This window comes from Ceratotherium simum, chromosome 9 (genome assembly GCF_057802395.1).
Source record: "Ceratotherium simum simum isolate JZ-2026a chromosome 9, ASM5780239v1, whole genome shotgun sequence".
In the NCBI taxonomy this organism is placed as follows: Eukaryota; Metazoa; Chordata; class Mammalia; order Perissodactyla; family Rhinocerotidae; genus Ceratotherium; species Ceratotherium simum.
Window position 1 is genome coordinate 11354124 of NC_141908.1, and position 23494 is coordinate 11377617.

Below are 23494 nucleotides of genomic sequence, written 5' to 3' on the forward strand. Positions count from 1 at the left end.
TGGAGGATGGTGGCAGCAGCCTGAAGTCCCTTTGGCTTGCCTCTTCTGGCATGGAACCACCACCTCATGGGCTGGGGCAGGGGTGATTGGGGCCCCAGTATTCTTAGCATGCTGTACCCAAGGTAGAGCCTCTATTCTACCAGAGGGGGCTGAGCAGAAGGGAGTCCCCCTTCTCAACAACACTTGCTTGGGATTAGCCTCAGCAATAGGCAGCTGGAGGCAAGATGAGAAATGCTGCAATTCTGCTTCTCCGGGAAGAAAGCCCTGCAGCTGGTACCGTGGGGAGAGGGAGCCCTGTGTTCTTGGCAGCAGCAGTGGAGTCTTCACCTCACTGAGCTGGGAAGGGGAGGGAGGGAGTGGTCTTGGTTCAAATACCACACACTCTTGCTTCTCGTACCAATTTTGGGGGTAGATTTTCTTAAATATATGTTTCTTCATTTGCTATTTGCCTTTAGGACCATTTCCAGAGGCTTGAAATGTTTGTTTTAGAAATAATTCTCACCAGTTTCACTGGGGAGTAGGTCAGTGGACCTCCTCACACTGTCATGCCAGAAACTGATCTCCCTCTCCTTCATGTTTCAAGGATAGTTTTGTTGGATATAGAATTCTTGGTTAACTGCCTTTATCTTTTAGCCCTTTAAATATATCATCTTTCTGCTTTCTAGCCTGCATGGTTGTCTTAATCAGCTCAGGCTTCCATAACAAATACCATAGACTGGGTGGCAGAAACAACAGAAATTTATTTTTGTATAATTCTAGAGGCTGGACCTTTGGCTTTGTCCATCCTCTCTACTGATCTCTGTTTTCTTTTATTTCTTTCTTTTTTTTCTTTTCCTGAGGAAGATTCGCCCTGAGCTCACATCTACTGCCAATCTTCCTCTTTCTGTATGTGAGCCGCCACCACAGTGTGGCTACCAACAGATGGATGGTGTAGGTCCGCACCTGGGAACTGAACCTGGGCCACCGAAGCGGAGCACACCAAACTTAAGCACTAGGCCACTGGGGCTGGCCCCTGATCTTTGTTTTCTATTTCACCAGTTTCTGCTCTTACATTTAGTATATCTTTCTTCTTACTTTTTCTGGGTTAGATTCTTAATGAATTAATTCATTTTTTTTTTTTTAACGAGAGAAAAGAATACAAATTTTATTATCATGTGCAGTGTGTACACATGGGAGAACTCAGTGATAAGTAATTCTTAGTGAATTAATTCCTATTGAGACTACTGACTTCCTTCTAAGTAATATTTTTGCTGCATCCTCAAATTTTTAGATATGGAGATATTTACCATTCAGTTCTAAATTTCTGAAAAATTTCCATTATAATATCCTCTTTGATTAATGATTTATTTAGAAATATATATTTTAAATTTCAAAATGTATGAGCATTTAAAATATAGCCTTTTGTTCTTGATTTCTCACTTTTTTTTTAATTTTTTTTTAAATTTTATTTACTTTTTAAAATTTTATTTATTTATTTTTTCCCCCAAAGCCCCAGCAGATAGTTGTAGGTCATAGCTGCACATCCTTCTAGTTGCTGTATGTGGGACACGGCCTCAGCATGGCCGGAGAAGCAGTGTGTCGGTGCGCGCCCGGGATCAAACCCCAGGCCACCAGTGGCGGAGCGCACACACTTAACCGCTAAGCTACAGGGCTGGCCCTTGATTTCTAACTTTTTTGCACCAAGTTTAGAGAATGTAGTCTATGTGATATTCATTCTTTGAAATTTGTTGAGATTTGCTCAGGTCTAGTATGTTTTCAATTTGTTTTCTCGAGAAGAATATAATTTCCCTATTTGTTATGATATCAAGCTTGTTGTGTTATCACACACACACACATGTAATTTTTTGTTTGTTGCACTCTCCCAGTACAATGATGATGTCCACATTTCTTTTTTTCTTGCTTTATGTATTTTGAAGCTATATTGTTAAATGCATACAATTTTAGAATATTTAAATCTTCCTTTTATCATTATATAGTGACTCTCTGTATCCCTAATAATGTCCTTTGTGATAAACTATACTTTATAGATAATAATTTAGCCACCTCAACTTTCATTTGGTTAGTTTTTGCCTAACACATCTTTTACTATACCTTTATTTTTCATCTTCAGGTATGCCACTTATAAATAGCATATGACTATATTGAAAAATCCAGTCTGGCAATCTCTATCTTTTAACTCAAGAGTTTAATCCATTTGTATTTATTGTAATTACTGATAAATGTGGATTTGTTTCTGACATCTGCTGTTTTTTTTTCAATGTGTCCTACATTTTCAATGCTATTTTTCTCTTTCCTTGCTTTTCAAGAATTGAAATTTTTGGTTGTTTTCTTATTTCCTTTTTCCCCTCCTAAGGATTTGGATGTTATATATTTGGCTTTTAAGTGGTTACTCTTGACATTTTCCAGGCTTACTTAACAAAATCTAATTTAGTCCATAATTTGTCCCTACCCCCAAATATAAGGGTCTCAGAACAATTTAACTCAATCTCTTACCCAATCAAGTTACATGCCATTTTTGTCTGGTCTTTTAGTGTGTCATTTTTTTTTTAAAAACCCACATAAATAGGTATTATTATTATTATTTTATATAGACAAGGTTTGTTTAGATTTACCGACATGGTCATCATTTCTTTGCTCACTATTCCTTCTTGTTTTTTGGATCCCCCTCTGGGATAATTTTCCTTTCATCTGAAGTGTCCTTTATAGAAGTTCTTTGGATAAGAACTATTGGTAAACTCTCCAAATTTTTGTATATTTGCAATATCCTTATTTTACTTTCTTTATTGCAAATTGGTTTTGCCGGATTTACAGTTCTAAGTTAACAATTATTTCTGCTGTGCACTTTCAAGATATTAAATCACTGTTTTCTGATTTCCATTGATATTGTTAAGTCTGTTATAATTTCACAAATGTAGGTGATATGTCATTTTTCTCCGGCTGCTTTTAGGAGCTTCTTAGTGTGTCTAAGTGTGGTTTTATTTTTAAAATTTGGTTTCCCGCTTTATGATATGCCTCGCACTTTCTGCTTTTTTGCATTTGTCTTTCATTACTTTTGGAAAATCCTCAGCCTTTATCTCTTTAAAATTTGCCTCTCTACCATTTTTCCTTTTTGGAACTTCAGTTATTTGTATGTAGAATTTTTCATTTTAATCTTTATCTCTTTTAACCTCTCTTTTATATTTTCTATCCAATTTTCTCTTTTTTTGCATTCTGGGTAATTTCTTCAGCTCCATTTTAGAATTCACTAATTTTCTCCAATCTGCTGTTAAATTCATCAAATTAGATTTGTTTCCAACAATTTTTCGTTTCTGAAGGCTTTATTTTTTATCTTGCCTGATCTTTTCATAGTGTCTTATTGCTTACTTATTTTTGTGACTCTATTCTGTAATTCTTTAGATGTAGTATATCATTCTATATTTGATAATTCTATTCTTTGAAGTCCTCAGGAGTTGTGTTTCTGCTGATTCTCACCTATGGTTTGTTGATCTTAGATACTGGGCTCCTATTTGGTTGATCTGAACTGAGGTTGCTTTTCTCCAGAAAGAACTTGAATTTGCTTCTGCTAGGAACCAAGGAGAGCATTGTTTTGCTTGTTTGTTTTTGTGTGCATATGTGCTCCCACTTATTTTCTGCCCTGGTGATTTCCCTTATCTCTTGAGAGTTCAGCAGTGCATTAAAAAGTATGTCTTTCGTCCAGGAGCTAGTTGCTTTGTAGCACGAAGACTCTTCAGGAAGTGAAACTCCTAATGAATTACCTAGTTAGGGAAAAGTTTTAACTGCTAGGTAAAATTAGATTTTCAAGAGTAGGCTTTGCATATGATGTAAATTATAGAAATAAGCTAGGTTTCTGTTCCAATAAATGAAATCTACACTCAATAAACAAGGGGTTGATTATTCACTTTATGGGAGGATTGGCAGTGGACGCTTTTTGGTTGCTAAGTGCATCAAAGGTTCAATTTGTGACTGTTCATTTCTGAACAGAGAAAACAAAAATGAAGCCAAAGCATTCTGAGTAACTATTAGAGTTCAAACTGAACTAAGATAAACTATCTGGAATTATCACAGAAATTGGTGGGGGAAAACAGAATTTAACTGAACAAAAACTCCACTTTGTACATGTCCCAGGAAACACAATTAGTATATTTCACCCTGGACAAAAAATGTTATAAACAAGTTTTTGTTGTTGTTGTTAACCCCACCATGTTTCTCTGGTCAGTTCCCTTTTGACTTTCTCCAACAATTATTTTTAACCTTTTCCTCCCTTTTCCACCCTCAGAGCCAAACTTTCTCCCTTCTCTGTCACTCTCAGCAGATGGCATTGACTTTTTTTTTTTTTTTTGAGGAAGATTGGCCCTGAGCTCACATCTGTTGCCCATCCTCCTCTTTTTGTTTGTGGAAGATTGTGCCTGAACTAACATCTGTGCCAATCTTCCTCCACTTTACACGCGGGGCGCCATCACAGCATGGCTTGATGAGCAATGTGTAGGTCCGCACTCGGGATCTCAACCCACAAACCCTGGGCCGCCAAAGCAGAGTGTGCGAACCTAACCACTATGCCACCAGGCCAGCCCTGACGTTGACTATTTTTTTTACAAAGGATGTAGACATCATCAGAAGAGAACTTCCACACCTCACATCACCAAAGCTAAACCCTCCCTTCATTGGCGTCTATCCTTTGCTCCTAATTTTAAAAGACAAGCTGCCCCTCCTCCTCACTAAAGCCACCTGTGCTGTGGACCTCATCCCTTCCCACATCCTCTAGGGCTTTAATTCCCATTCTCTTTATCTCTCTCTCTCTCTCCCCCTCTCCCTCTCTCTCTCTGTCTCTTTCATCTTCAACCACTCCTGTTCATCTTGTTCTTTTCCAGAAACATCTAATGCATGTTTAGGGCAGAACCATGGAAAAAAATAACCAATCCTCCTCCTATCCCCTTATAGCTCTCTAATTACCAACCCTCTCTCTCCCCCACTTCACAGCCAGATCTCAAGAGTTGTCCAGAATTAGTCTCCATTTCCTTACTTCTCACTCATTCCCAATCTTGATTTTACTCCCAACACTCCATTGAAATTCTCACCATAAAGTTTCCAATATTTCCAAATCCAGTGGACATTTATCAGTCTCCACCCTACTTGACTTCTCCACAGTATTCACCGTTTCAAACACTCACGGTGTGCAGATGTGGGCACTCACACGTGTGTGTGCACAGACACACACACTTCTTTAGCCCTTATTTTAAAATATAAGTTATAGAGGGTCAATGTCTAGTTGAATATCATTGCATTTCTCTTAAAACCAACTCATTTATTGTAAGATTATTATTTTTAATAATCACTATTCATTTTTAGTATTATACATATGCTTTAGTGTAAATATCTTTCTTTCTACTTTATATTTCAATTAAGACCTTAAATTGATTTAAAAAACTATGTGCATAGGTAGGTTATATTATTTCTGAATTTCATTTCAGGTTAGTAAAAAGGGATTTTTGACATATTTGTTAGAAAAAGTTGGTGCTGGTCTGGTGGGACTGAGAGTGTCTGCTCTAATGGTGCCAACTTTCTTTGTAAGGAGACCAGGAAGTGACCCAGTGCAAGGAGCCTCTGCCCTTCCAAGGGCCCACTTCATTGCTTTCAGAAGAGAGTCAGCTTGCAAATAGCTGAATGATAATTCTTCTCTTTAACTAATATGATTTTGGTTGCTCCTCAGTTCTTATGTGAGCTGCCTGAATAGTGGGTATTTTTCATCTGTTTTACCATTTCTTTTTAAACTTAACTCTCCCAGTGTTGTGTGTGGGAGGACACAGTAGAAAAGCAAACCTCCAAGCACAAGACTTGTTTCTGTTGAGAATTATTTGTAGTGAAGTTGTTTTCTGGCCATGGTTCTTTCTTTGGAAAATCCTTACCACAGATTCAAAATGGCAAGGCCATCTTTTGGTTATTGTTCCCAAGAAATGGTTTCTAGCCACTAGCCTGCTTTCTGCACATGGGTTTCTTTTTTTCTTCCCTATACAGTTAGACAATTCTGGTTGCTTCAGTGGAAGAGCTTGACTGCATGACAGGTGGGTGTTCTCTGAATAGAGTTCCTGTTTCCTGATGGACTCAGGTCCTGATGTATGGGACCACCCAGGGGGCATCCTGTACGGAGCACACAGAGTGCAAGGCTGTGGCTCTGGTGGAGTGTTTCCTCCCTCTGCCTTTAAGAGAACAAGGGGGATGCAGCAGCATTGGCAGTATGCAGGGGCATACCTCCCCAGGGCAGCCAGGGACCAGGGGCCTGGGGAAGGTTAATGGGGCAGAGAGATCTGTGTGTGTTGGTTTGGGGGCTGTAGACTACAGCATAGCAGAGACAAAGGATGCCATCTAAGGATGTCTGAGGATCAGCAACTTCCATGTCACCTGGGACCTTAGTAGAAATGCACAGTCTCTGGCCTCACGTGGACCCGTGAATCGGAACCTGTGTTTGAACAAGATCTCTACGTGACTCCCTTGCACATTACAGTTTGAGAAGCCCTGCCGCTCTAGCTACACTCAGGGCCGCAGCCTTCAGACCACAGCGCCGACACCGCTCCCTTCACGAAGCCTTCTCCACCCCTCTGTGGGTCTTGGGTGCTCCTTTCACATCCCCCTGCACTTTGTCACCTGGATCTCGCCTGTGTCCTTACTGGCCTGTCGCTGGAGGTCTGCATGTCTGCCCTTCCTTAGAGGTGTGCTCTACCCCAGATCATTCTATTGCCTGACTCAGAGCAAGCTCCAATCAGAAGGCTCATGGAGGCAATGAACGAAAAAGTGGGCAGGTGATCGACAGGACACAAATAAAAGCCTAAAACTCACTGAAGGTTAGGTGTTTATTTTCGCTGCTTCTTAGACAAGCTCTACAAGGTAAAAACAAAATACACAGACTCTTTCAATAGCATAGACTTTAAACGTCAACCTCAGACCGTGGCATTTAGGATTTCCAGAGCATGTTGGTTCAGGCACTTTTGTACCCAGAGGCACAGAGAATTTACCAGGCTCTGAGGGAATTTACTTGCTCTCTGGGGGATTCTGTTGCCGGCTGCCTGGTGAGGTAGGGAAGGGCAGCAGCAGACATAAGATCAAGGTCAGGCACACAGCCCACCCTGACTTTCATGAGCTGATTGTCCAGTTGGTGGGTGGCCAGGTCCTCTACTGCACCTGTTCCGTCCTGTCACCCACCTTGGAATCCCTTCCCTCTTGAGGAGCACCCGCAGCAGGAGGTGGGTGGGAAGCGGAGGGAGCATACTGGACTTTGCTCTGTGTCGGCATCTTTGGTGTGAGGAACCATCTCCAGGCCCAGGGGGGGCCAGAGAAGGAAGGCAGCCAATACCATCTAGGGTTGGCGATCCTTGGGGGGGTACCAGTTGCCCATGTTCTCCCTGCTTCCTATCAGCAGGAAATCGATGGGCCCCCCTTTTGCCTAGCAAATGCTGAAACCTGCTTCACCTGCCTCCTTTTCAGCGAGCCTCTCTGAGGGCCAGGCTGCTGCTCCATCAGGGCCAATTTAGGAGACAAGCCTCTGCTGCTCAGCCTTGGAGCAGCAGATGGAAAACATCTGCAGGAAGCAGACAGCTTTGCCTGCGCTGCCTCCCCTCCATCCGTCACTGGCTTAATGAGATATTCTTGCACTTGGTTTTTTTTTTCCTTTTCACTAAAGGACCCTAATGCGCTCCACAGACATGAGCTCACGAAGCCTCCCTTGGGGAGCAGGGGCATCCTCTCCTTGTAGCACTATCTGGTCAGCCTTTGCTGGCTGACTCTTTGTTCCACCCTAAGATGCCCTCTGGCCCAGGAGAACTAAGAAATATAAGCATGACCAGCAGCCCCCATTCACAGTAGAGTCAGTGTGCGTCTGACTGATGTCTTCCATCAGGACCTCCACTGCTTTGTGGTCAAAGGGGCTTTTTTGGTGGAGATGGCAGATCACCCTGGTTCTGCCAGGGGTTGGGGGCTCAGCCGAGAACAGCTGTTTCTCCGCAGGGGAAGTAAAAACAGTTTCAGGATGAATCAGTGAAGGATGGCATATGATTCAAGGACACACGTCCTGTGGCCCTGGCTGTCGTCCAGCCTCTTGTGCTTTGGGGCAGCAGCGTTTTGAGTCTGTAGCTTTGGCGGAAAAGACTCTCCTGACTATTTTGAAACGTAGCCCTCCGTTAGGAGGAACTTGGAGCCAGTGTGGTTTTCTGGGTGCTTGGGAGGCAGGTTCTCTGCCCAGAGAGGTAGCAGAGGACATTTGAAGAGGTCTCCAGTGTTTTTCCACAGGACCAATTTAATGAAGGCAATCAGTCCTTCAGCCCCCCCGGGGATGGTCCTGATAAAGGCTCAGCTGTGACACTGAGCATGCTCTGCATTCCCCTCCCCCTTGAACTGACTTTTAGAGGGTCTGCTCTAGGCCTTCCTGGAAGACAGTCAAACTAATGATCTAAAAGGTGAGAAGGCACAGTGGTCGAAAGAACGGTCATCACCAACTTAAAGGAGGGAAAGAAATTACACTTGTTCTCAAGACGGGGTTCATTAGCGGCTCTGGCAAGGAGGTAACTTCACACTCCTGCAGGAGGATCAATTTGCAGCTGCCGTGGTGACTTCTGACTTTCAGGAAAAAATCTCCCCAGCTCAGGGAGGATTAGGGGGAGCAGCTTCAACCCCAACCCCTCCCACTCCCCGCCTGGCAAAGAACAGACCTTCAGTTGGCTCTCAGGGCACAGATACCAGGCTCAGCCCCTAGTGCCCTCGCTCCCTGGCCTGGCATCCTGCTGCCACTGAAGATGGACGAGGGAGGAGCCACAGCCCCTGCTCACTGGTGACTCTTCAGCCCTGTACACCCAAATCGGGCCCCAGAGCTCCTGTCTGCCCTGGCACCTGAGAGCCCCAGCCCTGCAAAAGCCTTGGGAAAGTAGCAAAGAGGGATTGGGGGGCACAAATGGATCGACTCCACCAAGGAACAAGCCTCTCACTGCCTCTTCTGTGCAAAAAGCGTGTGAATATCTCTGCAAACGTCACAACAGCGTGAGCTGCTGTTCTCCAAACATCTGGCACTTGCTTTTAAATCTACAAGTTGAAATCTCAGGGACTCAACTTTTTAGCTAAGTAAATATAATTGCAAATCCTGTTATACATATGAAATATATATGAACATATATATCACACACACGTGTGTGTCACTCTGAATATTACTACATACATTTGCGTTCCAGGAATTCAGACCTCAAACCACCAATTTGTGCACAATCTCATCATACTGCACGGTCAAGAAAAGAAGCCCTGACAGGCTCAGGGCACCATCCTGCCTGTGTCTGGTTTCTGGAGCCGGGTGCAGACGCCTCACACGTGGCTCGTCTTCTGGGCCAGGGCGTGGTCCATTGGCAGCGTGAACTTGACGGCACCGTCCTTCTCCCAGCCCCTCCGGATCTTGGAGAGTCTGTGGCTCAAGCAGGGCAGGAGGAACAGGCCTTTGGCCAGGATGATGACGCAGGGTACCAGCAGCGTGAGTGTGAAGGTGGGAGGCAGGTAGAACTTGTAGCGGCTCTCCTCGAAGGCGCGGGTCCAGCCGTAGGTGAGTGTGTGCAGCGTGCTCAGCACCAGGGCCACAAAGCCCAGAGTGGACTGCAGAAGAAAAGAAGGCTGGAATGAGGGCCAGGGTGACGAGAGACACAGTGATTCCACAATGGCTCCTCCGCTTGCCTGGCAGAGGGGAAGGAAGGAGGGCGGCTTCAGTAGTCAGGGCTCTGGGTTCAAACCCCAGCCCTGTGCCTCACTCTCTGTGTGATCTTACTACCTAAACTCTCTGAGCCTCAGTTGCTCCAACAGAAAATGGGACTAATGCTTCTACCCTGAAGGTGTATAAGGATTGATTGATTCATGAGGATTCAATAAAATAACAATGCTTTTCCCCAAACTGTGTTATTCATGCCTCTGGTGGCTGTCAGAGGACTTTAGATGGAATTGAGTTCAAAGAAGTTTAAAAACATTTTAATAGTTTTGTGTATATTTTAATGTAGATTAGAGTAACAAGTATCTGCCAGCATACCAAAATCATAATTTCCCAGATAATATTTAGTCTAAGATAAGGCCAGATAAAAAAGTGAATTGATTTTAAGTTGATGTAAAGATAAACACAAAGTAAAAAATTTACTTGGCACACGGATTTGGCACCAACAGTGAAGGTGGCTCATGGGGTCTGCTGGCTGGGTGACCTGACACTGAATATAAAGCCCACAGCACCACATAGATGCTGTCTGTGGGTGCTGGTCCATCCCTCCTGCCCACCTATGAAAACCCCAGGTGGAAACCATGCCAGGATTACTCTCCTGCCTCGAAGGAGATTAGTGACTGTGGGGAGATCAAGCCCATCACAAATGCAAAGGAAATGGTCCAGGCCATCTTACAGTGGAGCATCCCACGCCTTGAGCCACGCATGGGCTTTTGTGGGTCACTTCTAGCCAAGGGCAGCTCCTCATCACCCCACGTGCTATACCCCACGTGATGTGAGAATAGCTGGAAGTGCTGATCTGAACCTCCAGCCTCCGGGAATCCTTTGCATGTAAGGTTTCTGGTGGACTACAAATGAGGTATTCCAGATTCGACTGTGGGTGCTAGGCTCGACTGACACTGTGACCCTGGGCAAGTCAATCAGTCTCAATAAGAAGGAAGTGATTCCAGGAGCTAAAGTCAGGTGCGGGGGACGTGCTGTGTGGTGCAGCATTCTCCAGCCCAAGACGAGGCAGCCACGGTGGGGAGCAGAGGGCACCAAGGGTTAGGGCTTTATAGGGGTGGGGAGGAGAGGCATGGGGTGGTTCTGATTGAATTCCCTAAGCACCAAGGAGCCACTGAGAGATGAGGGGAGACCTGTGTTTAGTGCATAAGGAATGAAAATTTCTTTCATTCAAGCAATGAATTTCTCCAAGGAGACAATGCAAGGGTTTAATTGAAATGTGGCAGCACGATGGTACCTCAGGGTGCTCTTTATAGGTTGGTTTTGACTTTCCACAGAGAAGCTGCAACTCGGCCTCCTGGATTTCCTTCCAGCCCAGCCCGTCAGCATTGATCCAGGAGCTCAGCTGAGAGATGCCATCCTGTCTGTACTCCCCTCAGACACGGTTATAAGTGGGTCTGATTCCACCACTGGGCCTCATTCTCACGCCCCACCTAGTGTGGGGACGCTCTGCTTGTACCCACTCCAGGACAAACACCACGATGGTGAACCTCAGGCAGGGGAAGACATGGTTCAGAAGTAATGCTTTTACTCAAAATAATAACAAACATTTTCTAATGTCTATACACTATAAGTTCATAGACAGGTTCCCAAGTACAACATTTTTGACCCCAATGAAATACTAGCTGCCAAAAGATCCTCAGTCTCTATCCTCTCTAGATCCTCTCCATCTAGCCATCTCTGGTTCTTCTTGGCTTTGGGAGCGCTTCCAGGATCTTTTTATCTCATCCTTAACAACTTCCTGGCTCAACACAGCCCATTGGGAAAGGTCATGGTTGGCTCTGTGCTACCACCCACAGTTACTTCATACGCCATATTAAAATGGCCAGCCCCCAAATGGAAGCCTCCTTGACTGTGAGTCATATGTAACCAAATCCTTGTCACTTCCAGATGTGTCTGTCAAGAATTCCAGTTCTCCTAGCAACGTTTGAACTACATCAACCTTTTCCAAGTTCTGATCTATTGATATTGAAGACGGGTTAAAAGGGTCCCCAGCACTGAGAAAATACTTGGGATTAACATTCAGAATATATAGAGAACTCCTAAACTCTAACAACAAAAAACCAAACAACCTAATTTAAAGATAGGCAAAAGACTTTTAAATAGAAATTTCTCCAAAGAAGATATATGATTGGCGAATAAGCACATGAAGAGATGCTCAACATCACTAACCATTAGGGAAATGCAAATCAAAACCACAATGAGATACCACTTCACACCCGTTAGGATGGCTACTATCAAAAAAAACCAGAAAGCAAGTGTTGGTGAGGATGTGGAGAAACTGGAACCCTTGTGCACTGTTGGTGGGAATGTAAAAGGGTGCAGCTGCTGTGGAAAACAGTATGGCAGTTCCTCAGTAAATTAAAAATACCATTACCATGTGCTCCAGCAATTCCACTTCTGGTATATACCCAAAAGAACTGAAAGCAGGATCTTGAAGAGATATTTGCACACCCATGTTCAAAGAAGCATTATTCACAATAGCCAAATGTGGAAGCAATCCAAGTGTTCATTGACAGATGAATGGATAAGCAAAATGTGGTATTTCTATACAATGGAATATTATTCAGCCTTAAAAAGGAAGGAAATCCTAACATATGCTATGACATGGACCAACTTTGAGGACGTCATGCTGAGTGAAATAAGCCAGTCACACAAAGACAAATACTGTATGATTCCACTTACATGAGGCGCCTGTATGAGGTAGTAAAAATCATAGATACAGAAAGTAGAATGGTTGTTGCCAGGGGCTGGAGGGAGTGTAGAATGGGGAGTTGTTGTTTACTGGGTACAGAGTTTCAGTTTTCAAGATGAAAAGAGCTCTGGAGATGGATGGTGGTGATGGCTGCACAACAATGTGAATGTACTTAATACCACTGAAGTGTACACTTAAAAATGGTTAAGATGCGGGGCCGGCCTGGTGGCGCAAGCGGTTAAGTGCGTGTGCTCCACGGTGGTGGCCCGGGGTTCACCTGTTCGGATCCTGGATGTGCACTGACACACTGCTTGTCAAACCATGCTGTGGCGGCGTCCCATATAAAGCAGAGGAAGATGGGCACGGATGTTAGCCCAGGGCCAATCTTCCTCGGCAAAAGGAGGAGGATTGGCATCAGATGTTAGCTCAGTGCTGATCTTTCTCACCAAAAAAAATAAATAAATAAGGTTAAGACGGTCAATTTTGTGTTATGTATATTTTACCACAATAAAAAAAATTGAAGTGGGAGGAAAGGTGCCCAGCACTGACCATCAGGAATAAACCTTGAACAAGCCTGACAACCACCGTGACATTCCCCAACCAAGTGCCCAGCCCCGAAGTGTTGCTCCTCTTGCTCGTGTGGATTTACTGCGCTTTGCTGAGATGGCTGGGAAGAGCCTTTCATCCCTGAAAGTTTATCCATCTGAAACTGTGCTTTTCAAATCTGGTTACATGGTAAAATCACCTGGAGAGCTTGGGAAAAATATCAACACCCAAGCCCCAGTCCCACAAATGCAGATTAAATTGGTCTGGGTTGGGGCTCAGGCATCAGTAGCTTTTAGAAGTTCAGCAATGATGCTGATGTGCAGCCAGGACTAAGAACCACTCATTTAGGGGACTCTCATCACCTAAGCCCTTCTAGCTTCAGGCTGAGAAGTCCTCACAGGCTCCTCTGCCCAGGCCATTTGACTGGGGTGGACCTGGTCCTATCTGTTCCTTCAACAAGGACCCACTGAGACCTTGATGGGCCTACACTCTGCATTGTGGGGCTTTCCCAGATGTTGCAGCAATGAGAATCCACCCATGCCTAGGAACCTAGCCCTGGCGACCCCAGTGGGGCCTTAGCCTCTCCCTTGGTGACATGCCCTGGAGCTCCAGTGTTGGACCCATGTGGGCCACCGTCCCCAGCCCCTAATTTGGAGGGTGATGGATTGTGCTGGATATGTGGGACATGCACTGGGAGAGTATGGAGATGCTGCTCCCTTTGATACATTCTCATTCTTTTGCCATCCGAAATCCCATGGTGACAGATGGCAGGAATCCCCAGCATCAGTCTAATGGTTCAGAGAGGGCTGACAGCCAAAGACCAGCCAATAACAAGGGCCCTTTGAGTTTCCAATCCCTAGAATCATCTAGCAAGGTCCCTAAAATTCTCTCCTTGAAAGAACAATTTAAAAATCCCAGAACAGCCAAAGGAAGCCAAAAGAAAAGGAGGCATCGTTGTGGGGCAATTAATAACCGCCCCCCCCAACCCAAGCTAAGGCCATTTTTATTACATGTAAGCTTGTTAGCAAAAAAGAAACAGCCAGGCTGTCGGTGGCTCCTGCTGGTGCTCAATTACTGTGGCATGAAGGGGCTTTGGACGATTTCTCAGGAGGCTGGGGTGAGAGCTGGTCTGTCATTATTTCAGGCAGGCGGCTGGAGTGGGCAAGGTCACAGGAAGTTCTTCTTCTTTTGGGGCAGAACTGAGGTGCTAAGAGCTGAACCAAATTTCTCCGTCCAGGCGAGCTGCACCAACCTGGGTATTCTGCAATCTAACAATGTTTAACTGGCTTAATTAGGAGCAGTTAGCACAGCCCAAACCAAACCAATAACAACAAAAACACCCAGACAAACAAAAATCAAAGTTAAAAACTTTGAAAACAGCCTCAGGAACAAAAGGAGAAACGTAAGCACAAATGACCTTTGTGGAATCACACTGTTTTGACGGCTTTTAGCTAATAATTCATTGTGACCCAGGGATCAAGCCAGGCCCACTGAGAACCACATCTCTGCAGCAGGTTTCTACGCCCTGGTGACCTGCTGCGGGCGTGCCTGGCAGGGGGAGGAGATGGGGTCTGGGAAGCTCCTCACTGGCAGTGCTAACCTTACAGGAGAAGGTTGCAGCTTACCTCAAAAATCACACAGCCACTCCTGGATGCATGTATTGTGCATTGTACATGTCCTCAAATCAAATCCTCCCGATGACCGCAGGAGGTGGACACAGATGTAAGTGAGGACACAGATGCTCTGAGAGGCTAGGAAACTGTCTAATGGTGCAGGGCTGGTAAGTGGTGGTCTTGAGACTGAGACCCAGGTCTGCTGGCTCCACAACCTTGTGTCCCCCACTCCAGAGGTTGCCACACACTGCACCATGTGTGCCTAAGTCAGCCAAGGATCTTGCAAAAACAGACTTCCAGAGCCATCTGTGGGCATCTGAGTCCATAGGTCAGGGGTGGGCCTGTGTATCTGTATTTCTCCAAGAGAGCTCTGTGACTTCAAACTTTTTGATGGTGGCTCACCCTAAGAATCAGATTTTTCATTACTGCCCAGTACACAACCAGGTATACCACATATGTATATATAACTGCTTGAATCAATACAACTCAAAAAATATCTATGCTTAGAACATGTAGAGCACTCTGACTTTTTTTTGACATTCTATTCTATTTCATTTTTTAAAAGCTGGTGGGGACCCACTAAATTGATGTCATGACCCACCAATGAGTGTCAACTGCAGTTTGCAGACATTGCCCTGGACCATTCTGCTGCTCAGGGCTGGAGTCTCTTGGTGTCTCTCTCTCTGCCTCCCAATGAACTCAGAAGAGGGTGGTTGGTAGCTTTGTCAGAGACAATGGAGATATGGCCACATACCCTAAGAATCATAGCAATATGCTTTTTATTTTTCTTTCACACATAATCATCTCTCACAGTGGCTCACACACCTCTGTGGGGCATTAACTCCATGTTACAGGAGTGTAAAGTGAAGCTCGGGGAGTGGATATGATCTTCCCGTGATTACAGAGCTGGGACGGGGGCAGGGAGAGCTGGAACCCAGGCTCCGGGCGCTGACAGTCCCTTCTCCTTTGTATCAGCACTGTCAGGAGACAGCATTTGTTTTTGTGGACAGAATGTGGGCATTTGAGTTTCACAAGTAAAACCCTGCCTTTCCACCGCCCTCTCAGCCTTCCACCCCCCTGCTCCGCAGCGGCAGAAGACTTTCATATTTGTTTTTTGACTCTTCAGTATGTAAAGCAGAGCGCGGTTGCTGAGGTCCCAGTCAGCCTTTGCTCACAGAATCAAATCCTCCGGCTTTCCCCGCCGCCAGAGCCGGGGCTGGTAATCTACAGCTGCTTAAGGGAGCTACTTTGTGGTGAGGGGGGCAACCTGCAGTCTGTTTTAATTGTGGATAAACCAGGCATCCTGGGATACACCAGGCAGGGACAGGAAAATCCTAGATTTGGGTGTGCAACACATGAAGATTAGTGGCAAATAAATAAAATTCTTTTCTCCCCCTCTTGTGCCAGCGTGTGTCAGCTATGAACACTCCTCCAGAGACCTTTCGAGATGAGCAGAGCCAGTGAGATTCAGCAAGAGACACACTTTAAAAAAAAACCCGCCACAGCTCTGTTTTGTTCTAGGGTACGTAGGTATCCCCAGTCAGCAACAATTAATTTGGATTACATAAGAGCACTGCACTGTCGGTGTCTCTCTTTGAATCCTGTGCTGTGCCCTCGCTGCACAGAGAAGATGTGTGACAGATTTTGTTAACAATGGGGGTGGATATGATAGCTGTTCTCTGCCCTGATACAATATGGATGGCGGAATCCAGGATTAGTCAGCACCCATCCCCGGGAGGGGACGAGTTAATCCGCCAACACTTGGGAGCTGACCACGTACTCTGCATGGGGAACAGTGGGAGATGCTGAAGAAATGTAACAAATGTCCCTGTCTCAGTTGTCCTTATAATCAAAATGTGGCTGTGCCTGTCTTGTTCCCTATCACATCCCAGGCCTAGCACGATGCCTGGCATGCAGTAGGTGCTCAATAAACATTTATTGAATGAATAAATGCACAAAGAAACTTTGCCACCAATAGCATTTCCCAAAGTGTGTTCTGTGGAGTGTAGAGAGCTGTTACCTGAGAAACAAAGTAGAGGGAGGGCGCTAATGCTCAATAAGTCTGGGTAACAAGGTTTGTTTGTTGTAGACATTATTAGAATCTTTGATGTGCCAAAGTGCACTGTGAGTCTCTTTCTCAAGTTCATTTGACTACAGGCCTCCTTTTCTCTGGATTTTTCATAGAAATGGTGTCCTTTGGGAAATGCTGTGTTTTATCCCCCATAAACTGGTGATCCTAATGCTCACCTCCCATCCACCCTGCACGAATCAAGGGGTTAAAGGGAAGGATAGGGCCGGGCTGAGATGAGGGTGCTGGGGGGTTGGCTAGGCTCCCTCACTGGCTCCCTGACTCCCAGCTAGATCAATGAGATGCCCATGACTGCACGTCACGGAATTTTGTTTGTGAAGCTCAAGAATTGTAGAAACTGAGACTGTTTAGCCCAGGGTTCAGCGTTCTATTGTCTAAGTTTTTCACATTCCTATGTCTGGCTTCCCCAGATGTCATGAGAACGAGCTTGTCCCAGGCGGCCCCTTTATCTGGATCAGCCCTCAAGGCTCGGGAAGGCCCCAGTGTCTGACTGCGCAGCCCCGTTGTGCCCATTAGGAAAGCCGAGGTGGTTTGCAGAGGGGAAGCTGCGTGCACACGAGGCAGGGCCAGGGCCGAGCGGAGGCTCGCTGGCAGGGGCAGACCGAGTTACCTGCACGAAGCTGAACTCCCTCCAGTTGAGCGAGTTTGCAATGGACGGCAGTGAGGTGACGGCTAGCAAGGACAGCGTGCCGAGGGCCAGCACTCCCAGGGAGACGTATATCTCCATCCGCCAGACCTCCTCCTCGACCCAGAGGTGACTCTTGTTGGCCAAGACCTGGTGTGGATGGAAGGAGAACCATGACCACTGTGGCAAAGGTCGGTGCCCTGGAATGGGGGTGGGTGAGGACCTTAGGACGGGAGAGACACAGTGACCACTGACACCTCCACCACATGGAACCTGTGCCAGGCTCTGTTCTAAGCCTGCTTGCCAGGTATCAGCTTGTCTAATTCTCACAACAACCCCATGAGGCAGAGATCACTATTATCCCCATTTAACAGACGAGGGAAATGAGGCACAAGGATCAAGTCACTTTCCCATGGTCACAGATGCTAGCCAATGGCAGAGCTGGGATTAGGACCCGGGCAGTCTGGCTCCCAAGACATGGGCTCCCTCCCCGTGGCTTTCACAAATCCCCCCGGGGCCAGTCAACCAGAACAGTCACATGAGCCGAGAGTAAGGAGTCAGAGAAGTCAACAACAGTAGAGACTCTTCAAACATGACCACCTCACATGGTTTACTGGTCCCCGAATCCCAGAAAGGAGGGAGGAGCTCTCCTAGCTTGGAATCTCTTCAGCAGATGGGCTCAGGCCTCTGCGGCCTGCCTCCCCTTCCAGCCTGTCTCATCCTGGACCCTTTGCCTTCCTGGTCCCCCAAGCTGCCCCTGTCACTGGCTCACATTCAGAACACACAGACATGAAACCCCTCAACATTTCCTGACTCAGAGCCCCCAGCTCCCATATTCCCTCCAAGCTCCTGACGTCTATTTGAGGCATGCAGCTTTGGATCAACCCTTGTCGGCAACAGAGACTGACATCCATTCCCCAAGCGGACCAGTGAGCATTTATGAAGCACCTACTGTGTGCTGGGCCTTGGGCTGCAGAGAGCAAGGATACCTGCCCTCACAGAGCTCTGGGGTCCCCCATCAAGCCCCACGGATGCACGAATCGGGGAGCCCCTGCAGGGCCAGAGATTTCTACCCCTCCCTCCCCACCTGGAGTGCCCTTGCAGCTGAGCCCCGCCTCACCCGGCCAACACTCACTTGTCCAGCACATACTGAGGAAGACTTTTATCAAGGTCCTTCCATTAGAACCACCGTTTCCCAACTAGACCAGGTAGCAGAGTTCCTGGAAGTCAAGGCGTTGTCTGAGAAACACCACGAAATGCTGGTACTTTAATTCTACCAGCAAAACAAGGAGCAGGATTTCCATTAGAAAATGCCACTATGCTTTAGTAGGCAGGTCTCTGCTTTGCAAAACAGAATGACTCATACAGGTTTTTGATAAACTATTTCAGCAGGAAAAAAATAACCCAAGCCCAGTTACCAGATACAATATTAAAAATGAATCTAGTGGGCTGAGCAAAAATGGCTGAAAAGCTTAAGAAAGTTTAAAGAAACTGAGGAAATGCCATCCATTGGGTACTTTTCCTGCAATTTGAGAAAGATGATTGCCTCTGTTCTATTTTAGGATGGGCTGGCTCACTTGGGTGTCTTCAAGCTACAAAAGGACCAGGAGTCTGGGGTCCCAGGGCTCATCCTGACCACTAGTTGTGGGTGGCTCTGGGCAACTTTGGCTCTGGGCCTCCATTTCTCCACTGAGAGGTGGATGAAGTCATGTCTCAAATCCTACGATTTTGCTTGTGTACCCTGCAAGTCAGGATTAGCTAGAAAGGTGCGGCAGATATTACGCTGCAGAGGGCAGAGAGGTCTCCTGTGTAACTGAGCCCAGCAAAGTCTTAGTCACACCTTCGCAGTGTTAACAACTGCCACTACATAAGTCATCTCCTTGTGGCAAGTTGTTTGTTTTTCAAATATACTTCATTAGTCATTCCTTTCTACGTTTGGTAAGATCAGGCAGTTAATGTCACAAGTCAGAGTTTGGATGATTACACACGCATACCACATTTGCTTGCAAAATCTCTTGTTTTTTTCCTCTAATATTTCCTCTCTACAGTGACGCTGGGAAGGGGTGGGGTGAGGTGGGCAAGGGAGCCATGGATGGCGAGGAACCTGCGTGAGGATCTGGATCCTGGCCACCTTCAACAGCCAACCCACCGAACCACAGTGCTATACGTAGGGCTCCGCAGTGACCAGTGTCACGCACGGCTACCTGGAACGTAGACTTAACAATCTCCGTTCCCCTAGCAACCCTCCCCTGTCCACAGCTAATCAAGTTGGCCACCTTGAGCACCACAAGGGAAGTGTTTGTTAACAGGGGATGGAGCAGTGGCGTTCACATGTGGGCTCTCCTTTCCTCTAGGTTGCAGGTTAGACGCTGAAGGACCCAGAGGCAGGAGGACCAGCGAGGCTGCAGCATTGGCCCCCCTCTAGGCCCCAAGGGTGGGCGGGGGGTGGGAAGAGGGTGGTGCTGACCACCAGCCAAACCCAGAGAAGGAGGAGGCAGGATGTGGAAGGGGCCGCCTGTTGGGGTGGGGAGAATGGCCTCACAGTCCCCAGGCCTGGATTCTGATGCCGACACTGCCACGGTGGGGCAGTTAACGAGACCCTGGGCAGCCCCTTCCCTGGCTAATGGCACCACTGTCTCTTGTGTTATTGCAAGGACTAAAAAGATGAGGTTTGTGAAATGAGTAGCAGGTGACTGGCACACAGTAGGTGATTAATAAATGGCTGGTGCTGTTGTTCTTAAGGGCAGCTGGGCAGTTAGACTAGTTATTGCCCCAAGTTCTAGGTGTACTCCTCTTATGAGACGCCTAGTACTGGCTCTGTGGTGGCCAATTTAACAGTCACTCAATGAACGTGCATTGGGAATCTGTGTTAGTAACCATGGACCTCAAGGGCTGTAAGACCCAGTCATTGGGGGGCTCTGAGTCAGCCAGAAGGCAGACATGCAAATGAGTGATTACAAGTGGGCAGGAGAAAAGTCACACAAGTGTGGACAAAATACACCCGATTACAGAGGGGGTAGGGGAAAGGGGGAGATAGGCTGGGGGAGCTTAACAGAGGGAGGGTTTTGAAGGAGGAATAGGAGTTTGTCAGATTGTCAAGGTGTCCCAGGGTGGGGGAGTATCTGAGAGGAACGAGCTCTGCCCATTCAGAGGACAGTATGGGACCCGAGTGTGACATGTCATAGGAGCAGTGGGGAGATGAGGCGGGGGAGAGAGTACAGCAGGGTCTATCAACCCGAGGACAGTGGGGCGTCCCTGAGTGCTTTTCAGCAGTGACACGGTCAGATGCAAGTTTAGACGGTTCTCTCTGACAGCCTACACTAGATTTGGGGCGAGGGGGAGAAGAAAACAGTATGTGAGTTAAACATTGTCTTTGATCTTGATCTTTGATTTTGATCTTGAAATGCATTTCTAGGGGACCACACAAGTAAATTAGAAAGCACTATACAAATATTAGTTATTGTCGGTAATAATACTGTCACTAAACGTGGTCTCAGGGGTCTTCTCTACAGCTGGGGTACAGCTCTGCCTCCAAATCTACAGACCCAGGGGCGTGGAGGGAACCGTGGAGAGTGTCCTGTGCCCAGGCTAACATGGTCCTTTCCTCAAAACCTCCGTAGGGCAGCCAGGGTGGTGAGCGCCTGCCACCTGAAGCCCTGAGGTGAGGGGCCCAAGGGCAGGCTGGGAAAGGCACACATCAGGCATGAGGGGCCCCCAGGCCCTGCTGTTAGGGGCTGAACGCAGACCAGCCTCAGATGCCCAGTGGCAGACCCAAGGGCGTGGCTGACCCGCAGACTATCCAGCATCTGCTCCAACACCTCCAGGTTCTGGCAACTCACCTCTTCGTGGCTGCTCTACTCTGTGTTAACCCCTGCCTCCCTCTAACCATCCCCCTCCCTGACGTACCCACGTCAGCCCTGGCTCTGCCCGCCAGAACTCTGCAGAACAAGTTAAGCCCCTTTGCTTGAGGCCTTGGCTGTCTCCCAGTGATCCCGTCCTGCGGGAGTGATGGTTGCCTGGCAGCCTCCACGGGGGCCTGCAGCCCTGAAGGGCCTTGGAACTCCGGGAAAATTACCTTGCTGCACCCCTCCATGCCCTGGTATTTGCATCATGGCAAAACTGGGTTAACATAATATCAAGGAGAGCCTCGGCAGGGCAGGATTTAGCGAATGGCAGCTGGAGCACTTGAGGGACGAGGGGCTGCTACCTTCTTCCCCACCTGAAACACCTGCCACCCGGATCTGCCACCCCCTGGGCAGCAGACATTGCGCCAATCCCCGAGGAGCCACGCAGAGGCTCCTGCCGAGTAGGCTGGCTCTTTTTAGAAGTAAGAAAATATCATCAAAGAGCATCAAAAACATTAGCACCAGGAGAGAGCTTGATCTACACATCAGGGCCCTGAAGACAAAAGAGGGGCTGTGACTTGCTCAAGGTCATGGGCTTTGCTCCACTCAGTGTCGCTGGAGGATGAGAGTCAAAGGCTTTGGCGAGGCCTTCTGGGCTCCAAGCCACCCCACACCAGCTAAGGCAAGGGACAAGACTGTCTGCATCTTCCATTCTGTGGCCCCAGGGACTGGCAGAGTAGGGGCTCAGTGAATGAATGAGTGAATGACCTGAGTTCTGGGACCATTTACTCAACTGTTCATTTGCACTTGCTTTCCCTGTAGAAAGCAGTATGGATATGAGCATGTATGTGGAGTAGAATGGCTGGATCTGAATCCCAGCTCTGCCACTTACTGGCTGTGTGACTTTGGTCAAGTTACTTAACCTCTCTGTGCCTCAGTTTTCTCATCTGTAAAATAAGGATAGTATAGCACCTGCCTTATGGGATGAGGTAAGGGTTAAATGAATTCACACTGAGTATGCAAAGCCCTTAGAATGGTACTTGGAACACAGCAAGCTCTTTTTAAGGGTTTGTGACTATTATTTGTTCCCTTCCTCTCATTTCCAGCAAGCATCTTGCTTATTTGCCTGAAGTCTGGGGTTCTTCCTTTCTCTCACGAAAGCCTAAACCCACAGATGCAATAATGCCAGGTGTCTGTGGGTGGGGAAGGACGAGGGCATTTGAGAAGCTGCCAGCAGGGAAGCAGGGACCGCAAGAGTGAGCAGGGGCTGAGGTTTGTGGTTCCTAGGAAGCGGCCTCGCCTCCCGGTCCTGCCCTGGGAGGTGGCCTGGCCTCCAAGGGGATGGCTGTGCAGTGGGTGTGCTGGGGAGGGCCCATCTTCACCAGGATCCCTGCATCTCAGGCAGGAACAGAAACTGTGGGGGCCACCTGGGCTGGAGGGCAGGGTGGATGAGCAGTGTCTCACTGGTGCCTGGGCCAAACTCTGCTGGGTGTCTAGTGTCCTGCAGAGAGCAGGACCCTTGCACTAGTCCAGGATGGGGACTGGAGGTGAAATTAAGCAGGTTGGAGAAAATAAGGAAAGGCAGTGTTGCTTGCAGACCTGAGCTTGGGACTCGATCAGGCCCTATGATCTTGTAAACCAGTGGGTAGCATCAGGGGCCTGTTTCCGTGGGTACAAGTGCCAGCTGATGCTGCCTGTGTTGCTACCTGGCTTGGGTGAAGGCCCTCCATTGCCCAGAAATCCTGCTGGCAAAAGAGGATGATGTGGGTTTCCTAAATGAATGAATAATTACTCCTCTCCCACCCCCGGAATTTGCTCCTGTTCCCTTCCCCACCCCATCTGATGTCAACTCCATCCCTCCAGGTGCTCAGGCCAAAAACCCAGTCATCCTTGACCACCTGCATACCCCATGTCCATCAGCAATTCTACTACAGAATTCTGCCTTCCATACCTCTCCGCCCTCCACTGCTCCCGCCCCCTCCGCGGCCCCGCCCCTCCACTGACCCCACGCCCTCTGCTGCCCCGCCCCGTCCGTTGCCCCCGCCCCCTGCTACCTCCACCCTTCCCCTGCCCTGCCCCTCCACTGCCCGCCCCTCCGCTGCCCTGCCCCCACTGCCCCGCCCTCCGCTGCCCCGCCCCCACTGCCCCGCCCCTCCGCTGCCCCCGCCCCCACTGCCCCGCCCCTCCGCTGCCCTGCCCCCCACTGCCCCGCCCCTCCGCTGCCCCCGCCCCCACTGCCCCGCCCCCTCCGCTGCCCCGCCCCCACTGCCCCGCCCCCTCCGCTGCCCCCGCCCCTCCGCTGCTCCCTCCCCAGTCCCAGCCTCCACCGCCTCTCGTCTGAGTTCCTGCCAACT

At 47.8% G+C, this 23494-nt stretch overlaps 1 protein-coding gene across 4 annotated transcripts in view; it reads right to left on the minus strand.

The window, feature by feature from the left end:
- Window positions 1-6831: 6831 nt before the first annotated feature.
- STEAP3 (STEAP3 metalloreductase) overlaps window positions 6832-23494 on the minus strand; it is a 49449-nt gene continuing 32786 nt past the window's right edge. For 3 of the 4 annotated variants that reach the window (XM_087435061.1, XM_087435060.1, XM_087435058.1), the window contains exons 4-5: window positions 17281-17445; window positions 6832-9618 (exon numbers count right to left, since the gene is read on the minus strand). In XM_087435061.1, coding sequence (XP_087291187.1) covers window positions 9337-9618; window positions 17281-17445 — 447 coding nt within the window. In that variant the 3' untranslated portion in view covers window positions 6832-9336. Of the gene's footprint in view, window positions 9619-11238; window positions 14237-17280; window positions 17446-23494 lie in introns of those variants that run through there. The other variant, XM_087435059.1, reaches the window with a different exon arrangement.